Genomic DNA, 23,684 nt, shown 5'->3' on the forward strand with positions numbered 1-23,684 from the left:
GGCCTCTCTGGCCCGGAGGCTGAGGCAGTGGAGGGAAGCTCGGGGGCACAGGAGGGTGGCAGCCCCCTGCTCGCGCTGGGCTCGGGGCTGCAGGGCTGCACAGCGTGCAGCTGCTCTCTGTCATGAGTGGCAGCCTCAGGCCAGGCAGGGACTGTGCAGAGCCAGCCTCCCACTTGTGCCAGGGGCAGCTGTCGGGGAGGGGCTCCTTGGCACGAGGAGCAGAAACCGGAGGCAAAGCTCCACAGAGCCACCTTCCTGGTGGCCGTGTCTGGAAACAGGTGTTCCATCCAGTCACAGTGGGTGGAAAACCCTGATCTCAGCTTGGGTGATATTGGCCCAGGGCAGCTAGGCAGGCAGACCTCCTCCTGGGGCTGAGTTCCTCCCTTGTCTTTCCCCAGACACTCTGCACAAAGGCCACCATGCAGACAGTCCGGGCTGCTGACACAAACGAAGTTGTGAAGTTGATATTTCGTGAGTCAGACAATGACCGGAAGGTAAGCAAGCCAGTCACTGCCGGTCAGTGACACATGTGGCCACCACAGCCGTGGCTGAGCTGGGCAGCCACGTGGGGCCACGATCCCTCCCACTGAGGCACTGACAGCCACCTGGACTCCACAGGTTATGCTGCAGTTGGAGAAGAAGCTCTTCGACTACTTTGACCAGGAAGTGTTCCGAGACAACAACGGCACCGCGGTGAGTGTTGTCGCCAGGCATGTGGCAGGGTCCTAGGAGCTCCGCTCCTTGAGACCTGAGGCCACAGGGTCCCTCCCATTTCCCCGCTTGCCCGGGCCCACCCTTCCTCGATACCCCCCGCCCCCCACTCAAGTGTCAGCTATCAAGCCGGGAATGGCTTGTGGGTTGGGTCCTGCCACTGGGCTGGGCTGTGGCTAGCGTGTCGCTGTCCCTGCTTATGGACAGCATGATGCTCCCTTGGCCCATCAGCATTGAGTGCCCTACATGCGAGAGGTAAGATATTGGGTGCCTTGGAGGGGGCAATGAGATGCCCTGGACTCCAGGCGGGCCAACAGGGGCTTGGGCTTTCTCTCAAATGGGAGAAGCCCCATGTGCACACTTGATGGGTGTGTGCAAGCTCTTCACATCCTTGTTGCCCGACTTGCTGAGTGCATGGCATTGTATGTGGCATCTGTGCGAGTGCGTGTGTGACATGGGTGCTTGTATGGGTACGTGTGTCTACATGCATGTGCACGAGTTGTGCAGATGTGCATGTGAGTGTGCATGTTTGTATGGGGGTGGATGTGCGTGAGTGTGCATGGGTGCATGTGTGTAAGTTGAAGTGCTTGTGAATGGGAATGTGCAGCTCAGATCACCACACAGAGCCTCAGTCCCTGCAGAAACAGCCGCTGCAGGCTCTGCCCACTGTCATGAGTGCTGGAGACAGACAATGAGCATCTGCACATGCTCGCTTTCATTTTGGTTTTACTGCGGTGAGGTCCTGCCTTGTCGTGGATGTGTTTACTCTACAGACATTTATTGGATACCTGCTGTGTGTGAGTAGCAGCGTTCTGGTAAATGTGTGACACCTGGCTGGGGTGGGGCCCTGCTTGTGGCACCTGCCAGTTTCTGTGGTGTAAATGTCCCCAGCTGCAGCGTGATGTGACCACTGTGCTTAATAACAGCTCCCAGGATTCCCAAACACTTAAAATCACTTCTTGAAGCTAGCACAAGCCAGCTGTGGCCCCAATGGGGCTGCCGTGGTGCAGGGGCCGTTCCCGCCCTCAGGGAGCTGCCCAGGGCAGCAGGTGTGCAGGAAGCGAGGGAACTGAGTGGTGCGGACACCTGGCAGTGGACCCTTGGTCTGTGAATAAGGCACCCATCAGGCGTGTGCACGTGTCCACTCACACGAGGGCTCGTCCAGACCAGCTAGGTTTTTGGGTGCTTTGTGTCTGTGCCTCAGTTTCCCCCTCATAAGGTGTGGCGGACTCATGGTCTGTGTGTGCTAAGTGCTCAGAAGAAAGCTGGGCTCGTCCAGGTGCCAGGTAAAAGGGCAGGGTATGTTGCCTTAACCTGCAGCTCTGACCCCTCCTCTCCCTGTGTCCTCGTCCCCTGTCTAGGAAAATGGCAATGCATCTTGCCACTCATTGGCCCTGAGCCCTGGGGCTCCTGTGACCCCTGCCCTCTCACCCTGGCTCCTGGCCGTGCCTGGGTCTGTCTTCCTCCTCCGGGGCCCGGCTCCTGCCGCGGGAGCCCAACGTTGCATCCTCACACGTCCACCAGCCTCTTCTTGTCCTCTCCACCCAGGCACACAGGGCGTAGTTTTGCTCCTCGTGTGAGAACGCGTGTGCGTCCTCCCACTGTTGCCACAGCCGTCCCTGCTGGACCTTCCCCTTGCCCTTCACCACCTCGAGGCCTCAGGAGGAGCCTGCCCTCCTTAGCTTGGCACACATAGACGCTCTGGGTAGGCGGGAGCCACGTCCTGCCCGCCTGCTCACTGTGGGGACAGCGCGGCATCCCCGTCACTTCCACGGGGTAGAGGGGAGCTGAGGAGGGGCGAGTGTGCATGTGCAGGTGACGGCCCTAGAGACTCACGATGCTCCCCATGCACTATGTGACCAACCAAGCTTGTGGAGGGTCGGGGAGGGCACATTGAGGACTTCGTGCAGGGCAGGGAGAAAGCAGGAAATATTTGGGGAGGATGCAGGGGCGTCAAGGAACAGAATATTCTGGAAGTAGCAAGGAGACTGGTGATAGGAGGCCCCAGCGGCCACAAGAGAAATTGTGCCACAGAGTTGGCAACATCCGGAAACTTCTGGGGGATGAATGTCTTAGGTGTGGATCTAGAATCCTTTCCTTCTTCTCTTAGTGTTTAAACAAAGAATACACTTTTACTTCTGCGTTTTCCACGTGACAGTGTTTCACACCTCTTTTAGAAATAGGAAAAAATTAGTTTGAATGTTCAGGAGAACCTTTGGATTTGATTCTAAGATGGAAAACACAGTTGGCTGAAGTAGAGAACAGATGTCCGTGAGATGATTTAGGGAAGGCTGAAGTACCCTCTTGCCCACGGCAGGAAGCTTGTGCCTACCTGGGGGCCTTGCTCCCTCTCAGGCTGCTCCGTGTGGATCCTGCAAAGAGCCAGGCCCGAGCGGGAGCTGTCAGCCGCAATAGGGCTGTCCTCCGGTTCAGTTCCGTCTGATCAGCGCCTGAGACAGCTCAGGAGCAGCTCAGGAGCAGCTCGTGGGCTCACATGGATGTGCGTGGCCAGGCACCTGCCCAGGTGCACGAACGCTGAGCAATCCACTGCCATGTCAGTTATACCCAGAGATTGGGGCATTGCCCCCGTCAGCCATGAAGGACAAGACAGATGGCCTGATGAGCCACTGAGAAAATCTCATCTTCATGGTCTGGTTAAACACGCTGCACCACGGCCACGGAAAACAAACTGCCTCTGCGCAGGATGGATGTGCCTGCGCCGGACTCGGCCCCAAAATCCATCGTACCCTTCATCAACCACCGGTCTTGTACCCGTCTGACAGAAATTTAATTCAAGCTGGCTCCTGAAAATAATTATTGTATTTTAAGAGTAGTAATCATTGGCGGGGACATGATTGAATGTGTCCATGCCTATTGACTTTTTCTATGATTTATAGCTTTGTTTAGTCGATATTCCCATCGAAATTGTATAATTAATTATAAGTGTGGCTGTCAGGGCTGCAGGATGGAGTGCTCTGGTGAGGATTTGGAGAGATTAAATTTTCCTTGGCTGTCCCAGGGCAGGGCTTGGGAATTTCCGCAGCGCTTGGCCTGTTGGAGAGATGTTTTCTGTGTGTTTAGCAACCACTCTAGCCCCAGGCGCATTGATTTTCCAGGCTTTCTTCCTTTATCAGCACAGTGTCTCTGCAGTGACGGTGGAATTTGTGCTGCTGGGACAGCTCCTGACAGGTATGTATGACCAGCCAGCTGCTTTATCATTGTCCGCACACGGCTGCGCTGTTTCTCACTCTGTAATCAAGAAGAATGTTTAAGATACATGTGAAATTGGTTATCATGTTTGTGAAAAATCTCAGAGAGATACAGATCATCAATTCAACAGAAATGCAGTGTAATTTCTAACCAGAACATCTTGCACCTGGTACTTTGTATCATCAGTGGCTTTTGCTGTGTCACTTTGTTTTGACATGGTGGGTGAGCAGCTTCTCCAGCCCCGGAGCTCTGGGCAGTCTGCACACACACAGGGACACGTTGTGCCCACACCTACCTCCCACCACGCAGGGCCGCTGCGGTCGGCTCCTCCTGCACCTACCTGGTGGCCATTGTGTGCACCTCTGCCTTGCCCACAAGTGCACCGGCCAGGAGGGCAGAGCCCGTACCTGGTTTTGCTCCCACGCAGGAGTGCCCAGCGGAGCAGCCAGCAGAGCTCCACAGGCATCTGTGCAGTGAGGAGCTGTGTGCTCACTTTGAGGACTTCTCTCTGTGCAGACACAGGCCGGCAAGCGAACAGTGGTGACTTTGAGCAGTGCCCCAGAGGGTCTCTCCAGCCTGGGGGCTGGGGTTGGCCTAGGTGTGGGTATGGGTTGCAGGCTGCACAGAGGACAACACAGGGGTCTTTACCTGCCCCTCCCACCCCTCCCCCCACATGGCTTCATTACTGTTGAGCAGCTCAGAGGTTCAAATCTATCTGCACCAGGTGGGCATTTCCTTCTGTGTTTGCTTCACACCCTCAAAAGTGGGAGCCTGCAAAGCGGGATGTGGTAGGCAGTGGTCTCAGTCTGCTGAGCAGTCCCCAAATGCCACCACCCAGAGAGGATGGCACAGCTGACCAGTCTCACCTAGTCGCAATGAGAAAGCGTAAGCATGCAGCATGTGTGCGGGGACCACACACGGGGGCCTCAGACAGCTCTGTCTTCCCTGAGTTTCCAGCTTCTCCATACCTTGCCATGAGGCTGTGTTCAGTGTGTGCGTGTGCACAGTAGTGGTTTCCCTAGTAGTTAGAAACCCCTCACTGCACGTGGGGACAATGCCCACGTTGATGGCTCTGGGCAGAGGCCTGAGGGAGGCCTTTGGGAATAGGTGGCTGACCACGGAGGAGGCTCTGCAGGTCTCTTTGAGACTGATTAAAATTGGTGACTGGGGAGTGTTTGGTGGATGACAGTGAAAGCCACATCTCCACATGCAGGCCCATGTGCACACAGCAAATGCTGGTGTGGTCACCTCGTCCTTTAGTACCCAGGAGGTGTTCCCAGAGCCGGTTGTAGGGACCTCACCAACAACAGACAGCCGTCTCACCATCTGGTGGTCCCAAACACAGCACAGAAGTAAAGATAATTAACACATAATTAGATTCCTTAGCCCAGGCAGAAATTTTAAAGCAAATCAAATGTGTATGTACGTGTGTAGATGTGTATATACATGTGTGTGTGAGCATGCTTATGTGTATGTGTGTATATGTCGTGTGGTGTGTGCATGTGTGCATATAGAGGTATATACATGTGTATGTGCATGTGTGGTGTCTGTGTGCATGTATGGTGTGATGTGTACGTGCGTGTGAATATACAAGTATATATGTGTATGTGCACATATATGTGTGTGCATTGTGGTGTGCATGTGTGCATGCGTGTGTGGTTTGCGTGCATGTGTGATGTGTGTGTACACACGTGTGTATACAAAACACTGGCCAAAGAGCTGAAGTGGAGAGTGTGCCATGATTATTGGGAACTGGGCTTGGTAGAGCAGAAAGCCTGGACAGCTGAGCCTTGCAGGGCCAGTGCAATGGTGCAGGTGACTACTCATCTGTTTTCATGTCCAGCGTGGTCCTGTCTGGCAGGCAGGTGCAGAGGAAGAGCCTAAGATTTTCATGTCCAGCGTGGTCCTGTCTGGCAGGCAGGTGCAGAGGAAGAGCCTAAGAGGTGCGTGGAAGCCAAGGGTATGTGGCTACTGCACCAGGGCTGGGCGGAGAGGCACAGCCATCCTTCGTCTCCCTCCTAACTAGAGAACTCTGTGCCCATTACATACCAGAAAAACAGGCCAGGAAGCACTGCCCATGGGGTGGGACCCACAGTGTTGGGGGCCTGTCTTCCCAGGGTCAGGTTCTATAACTAGGACTCAGATCACAGTTACTACTGGAGAGGGTCACAAGTTTTGGTTTTTGATTTCCCCTCTCCGTGCAGATCATTTGTTCAGCCAATGAAATTATTGAAATGTTGTTTACTTTTAGGGAAGAAGTATGTTTGAAAAGCAGGCTCTGTTGTTTTCTCCCCGAAGGAGGAGTTCTAACTTACACATGTAATACAGAGAGTGAGCCTCTGGCCGAGGCTTCTGAGACTGCAGACTGGCCAGCCATAGTGCAGGTCCGCCTGGTCGCCGTAGACAGGGGTGAAACTCAGAGCCACAGTACCTTGTGCGCAAGGGGACAGGAAGCCCTTCAGAGGAGTGAGAGAGAGAAGCATGGCCACTTGGCGTCCCCACCAGGTGGGAGATACAGACAGGTCTGCTCTAGAGGAACTTGGGGTGGGGTGCTCAAGCCTGCACTTCCCTGGCCACAAGCCTGGAGTTGTTCAGAAGCGTCTGAGCCTTGGGTCTTCACGTTCCGGAACCTCAGTCTACAGACTCGAGGTGGCGGCTGGGGATTCTGCCTGCCACTGTGCCCCAGTGACAAAATGGGCCCAAACTCAGACATTCTGCTCGGTCCCCAGGATCCTAACAGGGGATGTGCCCTTGGCCTCCTGCAGCCGCCCGTGTCCTGGGCTGCTGCAGTGAGCAGGCCCTTCTGCACCCAGCACCCACCCTCCTGGCGCCACAGCCCCCTCCTCGGCCCCGGCTCCCCATGCCCTCACCTGCTCACTGAGGCAGCTATATCTTCATGCAGTGAAACCTGGCCCTGCTTAAAGCCCTTCCTCATGAACCCCTGGACATGCAGTCCCACATCCACTATGTGCCTGCATATGCACCTGGCCACTGGCCTCACTTTGTACTTCAGCCTTGTGCCTCAACTGCTCTGCGCCATGCTCACAAACCCCACCCTGAAGACCAGCAGCCAGAGGCAGGGACGCCAGTCCGTGAGCCGCAGCTGCAGCTCGCAGGAAAACCAGCCCTTTGTTCTCCGAGGCTAAATAAGCTAATGCTGGCCACAAACTGCTCTCTGCACATTCCCTGTCTGATCATCCTGGCTTTGCAGCATGTTGCTTCTAGAAAGTTCTTTCCAGCAGAGCAAAGGTGGAAGACAGAAAGGGCCCAGGGCCCACTAAGGCCTAAGCTGGGAGGTGCAGCCGCATGTACCCTGTGTGTGCTCTGTCAGTCTTTTGGCAGCCACGTGGGCACTGGGTAGTACTGTGGGTCAGCGTGCTGGGGCCAGAGCTGGATTGGACATCATGCTGCACCCCCTCTGTGGAATGGGCCCTCCTGGCTCCAGAGTTCTCCAGATGCTCCACGAGAAGCCATGAGCCCAGTTGTGGGCAGAAGCCTTTGCTCGAGGAGGCCGTCTCTGCCCCCCACTTTGGTGCTGTCCCCCAGACGTAAATGCTCTGGAGTTGCTGCAGATGGCATCACAGATGCCACAGCTCACGTAGGAGGAGGCTTGGTTTCTTTGAGTATTTCCAAGCAGTCCCCTTTCGTCTGTACACCACCTCTGGCATGGGGCAGCTGCAGTGAGCGTGTGCACAGCCCACGGCTGCCCCCTGAGGCCCAAGCACTTCTCTCCTGCACCCACTGCCCAGGTCTAGGCAGGAGGCTGCTGGCTGTTTCCTATTGCACAGCCAGGCCTGTCATTCCCGGATGGCTCTTCATTCAGTGTCTTCTTGCAGAGAGTTTGAAGGGGAGCTAAGGGACCAGCCCACACTGGCAGGTGGCAGTAACTCATTTAGGTCAGGCTGTGGCCAGGGCTTCTGCCTGTACCCTTCTCTGCAGGTGAGGCCAGGTTGGCATCCACGGTTCCTGGAGTTTCTTCCAAAGTATAAAGAAGAGAATTAGGTATCGTCCCAATACCTCGTTACTTGTGAGGGGAAGTTCTGATATGTCTGTTTTCAGAGCCCCTTTTCTGCTGTTTCCTGTCCTCTTGGAGAGCAGGCTGCACATTCAATATCACAGCTATAAAACTCTCCTCAAATCAAGACCCTCCAGGACAAGCTTATAGTCCCAAAATGCAAAATGCCCGAAGAAGGATTCTGCCGTAGCAAGAGTTTAGAGCTATAACAAAAGGCAGGAAAGACTCTCCAGAATGCCAATAATTGGATAATTGATAAAAATTATAAAATAAAAATACTTTAAGTTTTTTAAAATGGGAAGAATTAGAAACATAAGTACCACGCTATGAAAGAAAGAATGAGCAGATTAAAAAATACATAGAACTTCTAGAAGTATAGTCATTGAAGTTAAAATCTCAGTGGATGAACTAAGTGTCAGAGTAGACACAGCTGAAGGCAGGTTTATGAACTGGACAGCAGGCCTGGGGAAGCACAGGGTGCAGGATGGAAACGCACAGGGCATGGCAGAAAGTGAACAGGAGAGTCAGGCAAGAGGCAGGACAGAGTCCAGACATAAAGAGCACACCTGAGGAGTTAGTGACTGAATTATCCTAGAACTATCCCAGACAGATCCTCAGGAAGCATAGAGGGATGAAAATAAATTCATATACAGACATGTCAGAGTGAAATAGCAGAACATCAGACACACAGACAAGGGTTTTTTGTGCTTTGGTGGCTGACCAGGACAGGGATCCAAACCCTTGACCTTGGTGTTACCAGCACCACGTTCTCCCAAGTGAGCTAACCAGCCAGCCTTTAAAATCAATCTGAGAAAAATGTAGGATAGTCGCCCTACAAGGATGAAACTGTATTTGATCAAAGAGCTGAGGGAAAACACTGCTAACAGAATTTCATAAGCAGCCAACTCATCCTTGAAGAACACTGGCCAGAATAAACACGCTGCCCTGGAATTGAGAGCCACAGCCCCACTGGGCCGATCCTCAGAGACCAGGGTCAACTGCGCTTCAGGAGTGGGGCAGAGACAAGCAGGAGTGAGAACACCTGCGTGCGGCTTAAAAACATGCGGGGTGGAGTGGGCTGTTCTTTGCAGGCGTGCATGTTCAGCAGCAGTGCAGAGACACACTTGGGATTCATAAAACATCTGTCCAAGGTGCAGGCACCTCTGGGGGGGTGGGGGTGGGGAGGTCTCGCACAGACTCACTGTATCCGTGGGGCTTCCCTTCTTAAAAGGTCTCGGTGAATGATGTGGCAGGATGAGAAGATTTGACAGCTCTGGGGGTGGTGAAGGCTGGCACTCTGGCCATCTTGACTTTGTGTCATGAGAGTCAGGGAAGCTGCCGTTGGTCCTTTTTGTCAAATGTACCCATCGGCCATGGCCTTCTGACTCAGCAGTTCCCCTTAGATACTTGTAATGCCTGGTTCCCAATCTCATGCAGGCCAGCAGCTGCAGGGCCAAGCACCCTGTGAGCGCCTCTTATCGATCGCAGCGGCCAAAACCACGTCAATACCCACTGAAGTACCCCACTAGTGCACAGCCCACCCCACATCAGCACAAGGGCCCTGCCCCCGCCTGGCACCCCATACCCCTTCCCCTCCTCATCTCTCCACCAAGATACCAGCGGGACCCACGCTGGGATCAGGACTATTCTGTCACTGATGTGGGAAGGCCATGAATTCAAGCTCCAGATGATCCAGATGTGACACGGTTAATAGGCCTCCATGTGTAAATGTAAGTGTATCTATAGGTATACGCATACATGCAGACACACGGGTACGCTCATAGTGCACGCTAAAGTGCACTTGTACATGCAGACACACGGGTACGCTCATAGTGCACGCTAAAGTGCACTCATACATGCAGATACACGGGTACGCTCATAGTGCATACACACAAGTGCACTCGTACGTGCAGACACATGGGTACACTCATAGTGCATGCTAAAGTGCACTCATACATGCAGATACACGGGTACACTCAGTGCATGCTAAAGTGCACTCGTACATGCAGATACACGGGTACACTCATAGTGCATACACACAAGTGCACTCATACAGACACGTGCACTCATGCACAGCAGACACACATATACACTCAGTGCACACGCACAAGTAGATTCATACATGCTGACACACGTGTAAGTGCAGGATTGGTGCAGAGCCACATACGTGCTTTGCCCTTGAAGGTGGGATGTCTCTTCCAAGGCTTCTGCTCCATCCTGCCCCATTGAGGAGCTGACTTGGGGCTTGTTCCTGAAGAGGCTGGCCCTGGAGTGAGTCTCTCCCTTGAGGTGGACCTCGAGCCTCATCTTGGTGTGGAGGCAGCAGGGCTGTTGGGTGTCATGAAAATCGAGCTGCCTGTGCCTCCCCTGTGGGGTTCCCCCAGTCTGGTGGCCATGAGGGGCAGCACTGAAGGGGGTGAGGTTTGCCTTTGGAGTCTTTCCCCCCATGGGCTCCAGGCCCCAGCCTCTGTGTCTGAGCCTCACCAGGTAGAGTCTGAGGCTTGCTGTGACTCAAGTGTGAGTGTCCAGGGTGTCCCAGGTGTCAGACTGGAGCAAGACAGCTGGGTCTGAAGTTGCCCCATGTGTGCAGAAGGTGGCTGTGGTTTGTCCCTACCGTCCTGTTGTGCAGTCACTTGCCAACATCATAAACATGACAATTTCCGGTGGAGATTTTGGCTGTTTCCCTGTGACCTGACCCCGATCTGGCCCTGGTCACACCAAGTGCTGGCCTGGTAAGGAACAGTCAGGGGGCCTGGTACAGGAGGTGCAGGTAGCAGCCTGATACATGGGTAATTACTGCGTACACGAGGCTGCTAATTGCAAGTTTCAGGAATGATGGATGAGCTGGCAGCACGGAATGAGGACATGGTGTGCTTTTGAGGGGAGCCCCTGTGCAGTGCCATGCTCCCGCGCCGCTGTGGGATGGAACATGATTAATGAAGGCATATCCCGCAGGGTGCACATGGTGGCCACTCAGAGTTGTGGCCTGTGGGCTGGGGCACGATGCCCTCTTGGGGCTTGTCTCCGGAGAGTCCTCAGGGCTGAGGCCGTTGCTGCCTCTTTCCTGCCCACACTGCTGCCAGAGTCTCACCTGTGTGTACACTTGGGCCACTTCTTTGACCTACTCATGCAAAGTCAACATTACTTGCTCTGTGAGTAACTTTAGGCTGTGGGCACAGCAGGTGCTGTGTCCCTTCTGCTAAGAAGGCATGCCCCCTCGCTAGAGAGGAGAGGCTCTGAGAGGACTGCCGAGGCAATGGTGTCCTATGTCCACAGTCTGCTGTGTCCACAGCAGTGCGGCCTGAGGGTGTGGGTGCGTATCAGGTCATCACCAGAGAAGGGGCCCCCTGCATGTGTCTCCAGGTGAGCAGAGCTTGTCAATGCAGGTTCCACTGCCAGAAGCACCACAGCTGGACACTGGAGCCTGGTGGGCACCCACCGGTCTTTCTGGTGACTTGGTGGTCTGGGTAGGGCAGATGCCACACCGAATGCTTGAGCTGTGCGTGTTTCCAGGAAGTTATGAGTGGCCCAGCTGCATACAGACCTCTGTGCCCTGGTGAGGAAACATGAAGTGACCGTGTTTTCTTCTTCCTTTCTTTAGCTCCTGGAATTTGACAAAGAGTTATCTGTCTTTAAGGACAGGCTGTGTGAACTGGACATCTCGTTCCCCCCAAGGTAAGGAATACTCTGTTAGCTGGATAAACCAGGTAATGTTTCCAATGTCCTCACCTCCATTGCATCGGCACGTCTCTGTGTGTGTGCCTGTATGTGCCTCTGTGTGTTGTGCACCTGTGTACACTTGTGTGTGTGCTGTGTGCCTGTGTGTACGTGTGTGCCTGTATGTGCCTCTCTTTTGTGCCTCTGTGTACACGTATGTCTGTGTGTGCATTTGTGCACATGTACGCCTTGTGTGTTTCTGTGTGCACGCGAGTGTGTGCATGTGTGGATGCATGTGTGTTGATGTGTGTGTTGTGTGTGTGTGTGTTGTGTGTCTGCATATGTGGACATGTGTGTGTGTGCATGTGTGGACATGTGTGTGTGTTGTGTGTTTTGCATGTTGTGCATCTGTGTGCTCCCTGTGCAAACTGCCCCGCCTCCTGCCCTTTCTGTGGTTAGAAGAAAGCAACCAGCTGAGAGTGATAATTCTGTCCTCATCTTTTCTCCACCTGTGGGTGAGAGTCTCAACCCCAAGCTTCCGGGGTTATTGCTCTCCCACTGCACAGGACACACCCAGTGCCCTTCCTCCATTTGGTTCTACTGTATTTTAAGAACTGAGTTCGTGGGGCCATCAAGTAGAGCTCCCAGCCTCCCAATGGGCTCCCCTTGGGGTTTGGAGAGTCATTCCAAACCGGAAATGACACAGGCAGAAGTGTAGGCTGGGGAAGAGCAATGGCACTAGAAATGGTGGTTGTGTGATTTGCCCAGATATGTGCTCTGACTGCACCAAAATAGATGATCTGGTGCATATATGTGCATGCAGGATGTGTGCACGTCTCTGTGGGTGTGTGCATTCTGCATGTGCATGGGCATGTGAATGGGTGTGCTCACTTGTGTGCATGTGTGTCCATGTGTGCATTGAATGGGTTTGAGTGTATGCAGGATGTGAGTGGATTATGGGCTACTTGTGCACATACATGTGTAGTGCATGGGTTTACATACATGTTTGCCGTGTGTCCACATATGCATTTGTGTGTGTGTGCATATGTCATGTGGGTGTACATGTTATATATGCAGAACTGGTGCAACCATGCATGGTTATGTGTACACATGTAGACATGTGTGCACATGTGCATGGGTATGTGCACTGTGGTGTGTAAGCATTGCATGGATGTGTGCATGAGTATGCAAGTGGCATCACACAGGTGTGGGTACATGTGTGCACAAGGTGTATGTGTGTATGTATACGTGGGTATGCACACACGAGTAGGTGTGTGCACACATATGCATGTGCATCAGTGGGGGAGCACTTTTGTGCACTTTACATAGCTGCCAGCATAGAGCTCTCTCTCACTGTTGGAAGTGGTTGGGGACTTCAACCTGCAGGCGGAATTTGCCCCTCACACTGAGCAGGGTGCAGACGCTGCCTGAGAGAGCTTGGTGACGGGCTTTCCCGCAGCCCTGCTCTGTGTGCTGAGAGGTGGCACCATGGGCTGAGACTAGAAAGTGACAGAGCACTTCGGTGTCCAGGGGAGGTTTTCAAATGAGTCAGGAGGAGCCTCCTGGGAGGCGGCAGTGACTCGAGGCACTCTGGCCTCTATGAACTCCTTCCTGTCCTGTGCTGCTGCCGGTGACCCCTCACCCGGAGTGTGCCATCTGCCTGTGGGGAGGCTGGCTGGAACTCCATCGCTGCACGCCACGGCTGGTGCAGAAAGCCCCAGGACAACCTCAGGGCCTGCACTGCGTGGGTCTGAGGTCTGACTGTTGGATGTGTGGGCTGCCCTGGTGCACCCCAGAGAACCATCATGCCCCAGTGGCCAAGCGGCCTTCATCTCCAGGGCTGGCCCCCCATGTTTTGGTCAGGTGCCCTACAGCTCTCAGAAGACAAGCTTTGCACAAGGGTTCTGGGCTGAAGTGTTCTGCAGAAGACAGTGTCCCCACACTCATTCCCTTTAGAAGAGGTCAAGGTGGCAGAGCCTCTGCCTGGGCTTTGTTCTTACAGGTGCCACCAGAAACCAAGTGTGAGGCCTCCTGGCCTAGCCAGGGAGTGGCTGGCAGCCCCCACTCAGAACAAGGCTGTTTCCTGGGCACCTGTCCACACGTCAGAGTGTGACTCCATATTCCACGTGCACTGGGGGCCGGCCTCTGTGTAGTCTGGAGGACACAGCCCTGCGCTGGCTGGGGAGGTCCCTCTGCTGGAGTGGTGCCCCTGTCCGGGATGACTGCTCAATGTGAGTGCCTGGAGGGGATCTGACGCTGGCTGCCAGGGCATCCTCAGGGCAGTGCCCTCTATACTGGCTGCTTCCTCAGTCCTGAGACTGGGGCTCATCAGGCATGTTTTCGTTCTGTGAAAACGGCCCTCCACTACCCGGGCTGTTTCCCTCCCAGCCAAGAGTTCTGGACAGAATGTCCCTGTCTCATGAGTGGTCCTCTCTCACACTCTGGCCACTCTGGGGCTTTCCGAAAGGCATGTCCCCTCCAAGGCCGGGCCCGCGGCCCACGTGTGCCTCAGTGTGGTGCAGGCAGGGCACCATGCCAGCCTGTTTGCTCCTTCCAGCAGGTCTTGCGGGGCAGGCAGGGTGCAGGGACGCCTTGGGCCTCTCTTCTTTTGCTCCTGGTTTTCAGAATCTGTCTGTATTTTTGATCATGAGGGAGAAGTGCAAAGTGCCCGAGCAGTGGCTGCTTGTGCCTCTGCAGGCCCCATGGTGGGGCCGAGCGCACGTCCCGATGGAGTGGCTTGAGTGGGCAGTGCGCACTCCAGGGCAGAGTCCCGGGGGTCCGTATCCACCACATCTCCGCAGTGGCAGCCCCTGGAGACACTGCTTTAGCTGACAGGTCTCGTGATGGGAGTGGCCGGGGTTTTCTTCAGCACAGCTGTTTGTCTCTGTTCTCCGTGGACTCAGAGAACCTCACTCCTGGTGGGTGTGACTTCATCCACCTGTCGTCTTGCTGGAAAAGATGCTGATATTTCCGACATTCACGGAACCTTCAATTCTTGTTCTCAACTACAGGCAGTTGTTTGTAGTCCTCCCTAGGGACAGCACAAAAGTGACCTGTTTCCAGGGCAGTTGTTTGGGGAGCGGAGCGGATGGGAGGGTGGCTGGACAGACCCCTGGCTGCTGCTGCCTCCACCACAAAGACCCTCCAGACCCCGCCCCTGCATTCCGAGAGGGCACCTGCCGACCCCACGAGGCCAGGGACAGCACCTGGGGCTCAGGCTGAGTGGGGGCCGCTGGTGCTATCTGGCATTTGCACATCCTTGTAAGTGTGTGAAAGCTCCAAGTGCTGCTCAGCAGCATCGGTGGACAGAGGGCTTGATGGGGGCATGGGCCCTGCCCATGTGGCTTCTCTGTGGAAACTAGCAGCTGTGGGTAAGGCAGGCACACGGCACCTAGAGTCTGAAGTGCACGAGGTGGGCATAAGCCCCTCACCTTGTCCTAGTGCCCCACTCCCCAGGCCCAGGGCCCTTGGGTCAGGGACAGGTGGTCCTGTACACCAGCCCTCAACAGCAGCCCCAACAGCTCCCGCTTGTCAACGCAGATGTGAGCTGTTCCGCTAGGATAGCAGCCACAACGGGGGGCGATCCAGAACACCCCGAAGGTGACCACGGAAGCCTCTGTCTTTCTGTGCCCCCAGCTAGAAGTGAGTTTCTGACTGTTATGTTGAGAGCTGCCATCAGTGTTACAGTGCAGAGGTGGAGTGCAGATCGGGCCGTAGCGCTGCCTTGGCACCGTCGTGAGGCAGCAGCTGCTCCCTGCGTCCCCCCAGGCAACAAAGGTGCAGCGAGGAGGTGTGTTTCAGAACCAGCGTCTAGGTCCCGTGTGCCTGTTGCCTGCCCCTCGTGGCCTGTCGCCCCCTGCAGAATGTCACCGTTTCCTCTGGGTGCCTGAGCCTTCACGCCCAAACCCCACCGTCTCCCCAGGACCCCCTCTGAAACCTTACATGACCGAAGTCAGAGAACTCAACATTCCCAGCGGGTCACGCCGGCTGTGGAGACACAGCCTCTCCACGCCATACACCGGCTTCTGTAGTGGTAGAGGTCGAGCAGCTCCTGCATCTGTACGTGCCGTGTGTCCTCTGCCCAGGTGTCCTTGGGCCCCGTTCGTGGCTCATCTCACTGTGTGAACTCTTCACAGGTTGAAAATGACGCCTGTCTCCCTTGTCTCATCTAGGCTCACTTTAAATAATAGCAAAGTGTCTGTGAACAGCTTTAAGTAGTGAGGTGACTGAGCCTTTCCATTTTTTAAGGACAAAAACCTTAGTAATTAATATCCAACCATCACACAGCTGACATTTAACGTCTTGGGGACAGTCATGGGAGTTGTGGCTTGGGCCTATTTGGGCTCAGCAGCCCTTTACCCTCTTAAAAGTATCAAGGGCCCCAAAGAGCTTTCATTTTTGTGGGTCATATTGATAGTTACCATAAATTTTAAAATATTTATTCTTTTAAAAAAAATAATAAAGCCGTTACAAGTTAACATAAATAACGTTTTTATGAAAAAATATTTTCCAAACAAAAAACACTTTGTGAGAAGAGTGGCAAGTTTAGCTTCACAGATGACGTGGGGTCTGGTCCCCTGCCACCATGGCTTAGTTGAAGTGGCAGAGCCACGCTGGCCTCACGCACAGATGTGTGCTGGGAAGGGGCGTTGTAGCTGCTTCTCTGCAGGTCGTGGCAGCCCCACTCCACACCAGCTTGCAGCGTGGACTCTGAAACCATGTCCGTGACCATCAGTTCCTAACGCTGGGAGCACAATTTCAGCCCCCAGAGTGGGCTGGTGGCAGTGCTTTGGAAATTCTGGGCCACTGTGCAGGCAGGGTCTGGTGTTGGCACATCCCACTCCTGGCGCAGACAGCACCTTTGTCAGGACACCCCGATCTCAGCAGAGGAGTCTATGGGTGGGGTGTTGTCAGGCTCATGGAGCGAATACATTTTCCAAACTTGTAGCTTTTTCTTGAAAGCTTAAATTTTGTTGCCAGCAGCAAATACTGCCAGTTGTTTACCCGAAGAGACAGGCCCATCCGTCCCTCAGGAGAAAGTGCCGGTCAGCTACCACATCTGAGTAACCATGGTTTTGCCTGTCAGTCTTTCTACCAAAAACTGCTGTGGGTGAGCATGAGCGGCCGCGTTGCTGACAGCTGGAATGCAGAGGCCGTGCCGCCCCTCGGGGTAGGGCAAGATGCTTCCTGGATGCCCCTGCTCATCCCACCGAATCCTAAAAATCTTACTTCCCAGGCTCAAGCTTCAATATAGGTAACACTTGTACTGCTCACCGGGGGCACTTGTGGTGGATCCGGCTTCCTTTGGCTATGAGCACGAAGCTGCCTGGCCCCACCAGGCCACTGCCCAGGCCCTGCTCAGGTGCTGCAGCCTCACTGCCATGACTGTCACCCATCAGCACAGTGTCCACACCATGAAGATGGCAGATAATATCTTAGTGTTGTTGTGAATGTAGTTTTACCTTACAGACCCTCCTGAAAATGTCCAAGATGCCCCCAGGAGTCCACATACTACACTCCAAGAACTAGCCCCGAACTGGAAATAACCAAAATGCCCACAAGTGGTGGAAAGGGCACCCAGCGTGGGAACGGAATGCCGCACAGCAGTGAACAGCAGCCAGTTCAGCCTATTCAGAGCACACGGCTCTGAGTCGATCTGGAGTCTCAGTGCACGAGAGCGGCGCAGACACAAAGAGCAGAGCCTGCGCTCCATTCCGCGCAGGTCATGGCAGGCCAGGCCGGCCAGTCGCGGGTTTGGAACCACCACCGCAGCCTTCGCAGATGGGGCTTCCTGCTGGGGCCAGCCACGTGGGTGCGGTCACTCGGCAGGCAGCCCTTCCACGTGTGCACTCTGCCTGTGTGTGTCGCACTGACCTATGAAGTTTACTGATAAAATAGAAAGATGTAGAAGCCCTGTATCGACCCATGAAAACTTGCCCAAGTATCTGACTTACTCAGAGGAAGTCAAGTGGGGAGAACTGCTCCTTCCCAAGGACGGGCTGGCTCTGAGCTTGGGAAAGGAGTGTGACTATTGAGCAAATTAACTACAGAACGAGATCACGTCTTAGCTTTGGAAAAAGACAAAAACACAAATAACACTGGGATGAACTGCCCTGGACAAGTCCAGCAAGAGAGGTTGTTTCTCTGTACGGGGCACGTCTGTGATCACGCACCACACGGTGGATGTGTCGGTCAACTGCAGACACGTGTATGATGGTGGCCCCTGAGATGATGCCATGTGTGCTGTGCAGCCTGGCCGTGTGGTCGGCTGCACCCTCCAGGTTTGTGCAGGTGCGCTCGCGATGCTCGCACAGGATGGGGTCACCTAGCGACACATTTCTCAGAATGTGTCAAGTGACGCATGCCTGTGTTTTAAAATTAAGGATTAGGAGGGCCTTTTCAACCTTTTTGTGGGCCATACTTTAAAGTTCTCCTGCGTGTAGACTTGTATCTAAAATGTAATAATAATTATATATGTAAAATTAGCTCGAGAAGGATGAGATCTCTGTTTGCCAAGCTTGGGTGCTCAGGCAGGGTGCGAGGGTGTCGTCTGGCTGGGCACAGCCCATGCACACCCCAGGGCAGGCGCTACAGATGAGCAGTCAGGAACCGCCAGCCTTGGTCACCCCAGGGCAAGTGGGGTGCTGTCGGCAGCCCCTAGGACGCACTGGGAGGACGTTCCCACTGCCGTGTTCTTGCCGTCCAGCTCTTCTTCTGTGGTTGCAGTTTTCCCTTTCTCGGGAATTTCAGTAGCAGCCTGTGTCTTTGAGACCAGGTGTTGAAGCCACTGTTGTCTGCTGTGACATCGGCCCTCATGTGAGCGTAGAAATGTTTTCAATGATACGCTTTTGAGGGGGCTCAGGTCAAGACCGTTATTCTCTGCGACATACTCCATGCTGGGTGTGTCTGCAGTGGCCATGTCACTGTCACAATGCAGCATGGTAATTGGGAACAGCTAGTGTTTTGCCAGGTAAGAGTGCCGGAGGGGCTTCCTGCCCTTGTGCCACGGGAGGGGTGGGATGGACACTCTGCTGTTTCTCCTGTCCTCCGAGAACAGCACTTGGGGGGGCTCATGTAAATGTGCTTGCCTGGGGTTCAGGAAGGGCCAAGAAACACAGTAAAGACCCACCCACCCCATTTCCTCTGGGCCTTTCCCGAGCCCGGGATCCCAGGCTGCTCAGGGATCCCCACCTGCCCAGCCCTGCCCTCCGCAGACTCACACAGCATGGCTTTGTGCTCTGTGCTGAGTCGGCTGCGCTGTGTGCGGCCTGGCCGCCGGATCCTAAGCCTTGTCAGCCGGGCAGTCAGCTGGGCCAGGCCACGGGCAAACAGTTGGCCAGAGAGACTGGCAGAGGGCCGCTGCCCACATCCTGAGGGAGGTGGCGAGGCATGAGCTCAGGTGGCAACTGCTACTGTTATCACCACTGCCGCGATTGTGCTGTCACTCCCTGGGCTGCACAGGGCAGAGGCCTGCCTGTCCGGGACCCCACCCTGCCCGGTACCCCACCCTGCCCAGGTTTGCTTTCAGATAAGTCTGCGTGCACAGCAGTCTGCATCAATCATTGTAGACAGCACTGCCTTGTCCTGTGGGCAGAGGAGGGAGCAGGACTGAGGGTGTCTACCCTGACCCGTCTGAAACCTCATGTGCTTTCTGTTCGTTAGGGGCCACGGGGAGCACCCCCAGGCTGCAGAGGTGAGGGCACTGCCCCCGACAGGCCCCACCGTCCACCCTGTGGACACTGCATGACAGCCAGGATCTGTCCTGAGCCCGGAGGCACCAAGGGCACGCAGAGCCCGGACTCCCTTCTCAGTGCAGACTGGGGCCAAAGGGCTGCTCTGGAAGCCACAGCCACGCTGGCTGTCCCTGTTCCTGCCTGTTACTCATCACTGGAGCCCAGTCTGTCTGCGCAGCAACAGATCCTGTCCCCGTGGGCAGAGGGCGGTGCTCTTGCCCCACTGTGCTGCCGGCCTCTCTGGGTGCCGTGAGGGCATTGGGCAGTGCAGGCCCTCACACTGTGAGGTCGCGTGCAGAGTGAGAGCCCGTTGTTCATGGGCTTATCTCAGAGCTACCCTTCCTGTGCTGTTGCAAAGCAGAACCCGGCGTTCACGTGAACTCTGGCCCTGGGTGCATCCCGTGGGGGTCTGTGGAGTCATGGTGCAGCCTCAGGAGACTCTGACAAGCGGGTGCTCGGGATGGGAGGATTCTGACGTAGGTCTGAAATGGTGGTTTCTAGAAGCATGTAGATTCAACCCTGTTTCCTTCCTACGTGGCATCTCGAGTGATGATTTTAAAGCCAGGCCTTGTACAGCCCTATGGGGCCGTGTGTTAGCCACACACGAGCTTCGTCTGAATATAGCACCAGGCCCAGGGAACAGCGGCAGGGACAGAGTCATTCGAGTGACGTGACCTCACCAGCCGCAGGTGGGATGCTCCCTCCCAGCTTACACATTCGGCCCAGAAAAGCCAGCCGGAGGGCGCTCTAAAGTACAGCAAGTAGCTGCTGCTTGGCGGCTGTGAGAAGCAGGCAGCGGGCGCGAGCGGTTTTCACGGAGATGCCCTGCCGCACTTGAGCTGAGCTGGTGAGAGGTCACAGATTGCTCTGAGTAAACGTGTCCTGCACCTGACCATAGCCAAGAACATCCTTCAACACAGCCACTCAGAGAAACACAGAAAATCACACCATGCAAACCGCCCGGCCCAGTGCCTGGCGACAGCCCTGCAGCTGCGGCCACCCCCACCCCAGCCTCCAGCCCACCTGGCTCCCTGGCCCTGTCACTCCCGCCAAGTGTGACTCAGCATGTCTCATCCTTTGGAAGTGTGGGGTGGGCGTGTGTGGGCCCCGAACCCACAGCTGGCATGGGTCCCACTGCAGGTCCCATCCCTCGATTTCCTTACTGGAATGTGTCCACGGCAGGGCTGGTCCCAGCCGGGGCCATTCGCTGCCTTCATAAGCCACTGATGGGATGGGTGAGCCACGCTGTGTGGAAATAGGGTAGGACACTGGCTTAACACTTTCCCTGAAAAAAATGTGCAGGGTATTTAGTTTTCCGTACTCTTTAAAAATATAATGTTGTTACAAGTGGGAGCTACAGAGATTTTGTTTTTAACCATACTTGAGTGTCTAATCGGGGGAAGCAGTGAGACCCTCTGCAAGGCTAGGGTCAGAGTCAGCGTTTCTGGAGGACAGAGAGGACTGGGAACCTCCCAGTCAGGCAGAAAACATGTGCTGCGTGTCACCGCCATTTTTAGACATTAGGCCTCACCCTGGGCCTGAGAGCAGAGGGAGAGGGGCCCCTCCCAGAGGCCCCTAGAGTCACACCCGACAGGTGCTGATGACGGGATCGTCCTGAAAAAGCAGTGGCAGTCCTCGTTCCCGCGAGTAGCAATACCTAGCAGGGAATAGGTGCTGGTCACAACATGTGCTTGGTGGTGTCCTGTAGTTAACCTAAAAACACAGTAGACTTTTACAAGGAAAACTCTTGGACTCTGCTGAAGACCAGTGTGTGGATCAGCAGATACTCCGCACTGGGAACGCCGCCCAGTCGAAGGGCTCATCTGGGGGTGGGCCCTTCAGTCTTAACCAGGATGGCGGGTCAGGGTTGGCCCATGGGGAAGTGTGCTCCAGACATGGGAGGGGGTGGGTGACTGCGGCTGGGAGGCTGGAGGGGTCAGGAGGAGCCAGATCAGGCCCATTTACTGTGGCCTGACCTGCTGTGTGCGATAGGAGAGCCAGGGGCGGCACTGCAGGTACAGCGAGGCCAGTGCAGGGCAGTGTGGTCACCCGGGGCTGGGACAACAGCCCCCCAGGACGATGCAGGAGGCTGGCACATCCCCACCTGTTTCTGCTTATGTGGTCTCGCTGGCTGGTCAAGGCTGGGTGGCTAGAGCTCTGTTTCATGGACCCACAGAGGAAATGGGCAGGGTCTGGAGGGCAGTGAGCCAGGGACAGTCACCCACAGGACCCCATAGTCACGGACTGAGCACCTGGACACACTTCCCAAAATAGGAACTGCATTTGGAGCGGGTTGAGGGGGAGACACAGCCTGAGCTGTCTGTAGACCACACTGAATTCACCTGCATCTACAGGCATTTCAAGCAATGAGCGGGCTGAGTCACGGGGCTGTGGGAAGAGCAGAGGGAACAGCTGAGCTGGGCGCGTGAGCATCGCAGGGGCCACTTCTTTCCATGCGGGTTTCCATTGTACTTTAAACCACGTTGAGAAAACAAAGCTTAATAGATGATCACATTTTTTAAAGGAATGGTTTATCTGAAGATACTGTGCTAAAACTAAAACTTAGTTTCACATAAAAACTAAGTGTGAATGTGAAGACTTAAATTGTGCATTTGGTTTTATGCTCTAGAAACTTCTGTGCCAGTGTTCTTTCCCTGGGTAGCACTGACCATGCTGAGGTGCATCAGGAGAGAGTCCACACAGCCTTCCCAGGGGAGCGCAGAGGACGGTTGGGCGTGGTGCTGGCTGACCCTTTGCCCTCGTGTCTCTGCAGCTACCCATACAGCGAGGACTCCAGCCAGGGTGAGCAGTACATGAACACCCGGTGCCCCGCCTGGTGTGACCGCATCCTCATGTCCCCATCTGCCAAGGAGCTGGTGCTGAGGGTAAGTGTGAGCCACTGGGACCAGCCACTCGGAGGGACGCAGGGTCCCAGGTCAGCATCCAGCCTGGTCCCTGGGGGACCGGGCTGCCCAGTTGAGGGGTGCTCCCAGGTGAAGCCCTGACCTCACTTGTGGAGAGCTGAACCTACATGCCCGGTCACGTCCCAGCTGTGCTCAGGCCCGAGGGGCTCCCATGAGTCCCGTGTCTTTCTCAGTTTGAGACACTGGTCATCAGGTAGTGTTTAAAAGTCATAGTTTATTGGATCCTGGGAATTAAATGTGCTCTTGTCCATAAAAGAGCTCGTAGGCTCTCACGCGTGGGAGAAATATCTGTAGTTATTTTCTTAAGTTGTAAACCAGAGCCAGGTTCATACTTGGGCTTGGTGAGTTAAAAATGAATGGGCAACACTTTCAGGAGATAATGTGGTGCACTGGGTGTTAGGAAATGTTCAGATTTCATGTGATTTTCCAGGGTTTTTCATTTTTTCACACTTTAACATAAACGTGTTTTCAAAAGAATCAGTATCTAAATTGATTTTTGTCAACCCTGTCAGTGAAAAAATATAATAATGGAACGTGAGTTTATGCCAATGCTGTGTCACAGCCACGGGTCTCTGATCTTGCTGTGGGTTGGTGGCTGAGGAGGGAGTAGACCCTGGCAGCGCACGGTGGGCCTGGGGCCTTGTGGGCTGTGCCCCGAGTCCCCACTGCCCAGGCCCAGATCAGTGGCTGGAGGCCCTCCACCCAGCCCCCAACCTCACTGTGGTGCTGTTAGGGTGACCCTGGCTGCCCCCATCGGTGTTCCTGTGCCTGGGCCCCTCAGAAAGCCCTGAACTGCCACATCATCCCTGGGGACAGTCAGAGGGATCCCAGTCAGGAAGGGTGGAGCCCCAAAAGAGCTCCCCGGGTGTCACACCACCCCAAACCCCCCATGCCCCGATGGTCTGTGAGGTGCCTCCCCTGCTCAGTGGGTGCCCCTGCCGCCTCTTCAGCGCAGGCTGTCTCCCTGGGCCCGGGCTCCTTGCTGCCTTTCCCCATGCCCTTGAGCACCCTGGGCACAGTGCTGCTTGGTGCCTGGCCATGGGGGAGGAACCTGCCAGGCAGGGTCCTGGGCTGGAAAAGGGGGCCCCTTGGCCAGAAGCCCCTGGGGTCTGCAGCAAGCTTGGCTCTGGCGCTGCCGGGATGGGGGCAGTCTTGGCAGCCCTACCTTCTGGCCTCGTTGGCAGACACCCTGTCACCCCTGGCCCATCACTAAGGAAGGCCACTTGGGGCCACTTCCTCACTGAGGCCTCCTTGAACAGAGCCATGTCTGGACACTGGAACCTGAGCCAGCCCTGGGCACCTGTCTGGCCTGGGCTTGCTCATGGGCTCCAAGGAGATAACAGTGTAGACGTGAGGCAGACGGTGGAGTCACCAGAGCTCACAGCTGCTGGCTCTGAGCACAGGGCATGCAGAGGGACATGGAGTAGGGCTGCT

At 55.1% G+C, this 23,684-nt stretch overlaps 1 protein-coding gene across 1 annotated transcript in view; it reads left to right on the plus strand.

The window, feature by feature from the left end:
- INPP5A (inositol polyphosphate-5-phosphatase A) overlaps positions 1-23,684 on the plus strand; it is a 219,460-nt gene that overhangs the window by 191,694 nt on the left and 4,082 nt on the right. The window contains exons 10-13 of the mRNA XM_063102348.1: positions 399-494; positions 619-693; positions 11,538-11,611; positions 22,100-22,211. Of these exons, the coding sequence (XP_062958418.1) occupies positions 399-494; positions 619-693; positions 11,538-11,611; positions 22,100-22,211 (357 nt within the window). The remainder of the gene's footprint in view (positions 1-398; positions 495-618; positions 694-11,537; positions 11,612-22,099; positions 22,212-23,684) is intronic.

This window comes from Cynocephalus volans, chromosome 7, assembly GCF_027409185.1.
Source record: "Cynocephalus volans isolate mCynVol1 chromosome 7, mCynVol1.pri, whole genome shotgun sequence".
Taxonomy (NCBI): Eukaryota; Metazoa; Chordata; class Mammalia; order Dermoptera; family Cynocephalidae; genus Cynocephalus; species Cynocephalus volans.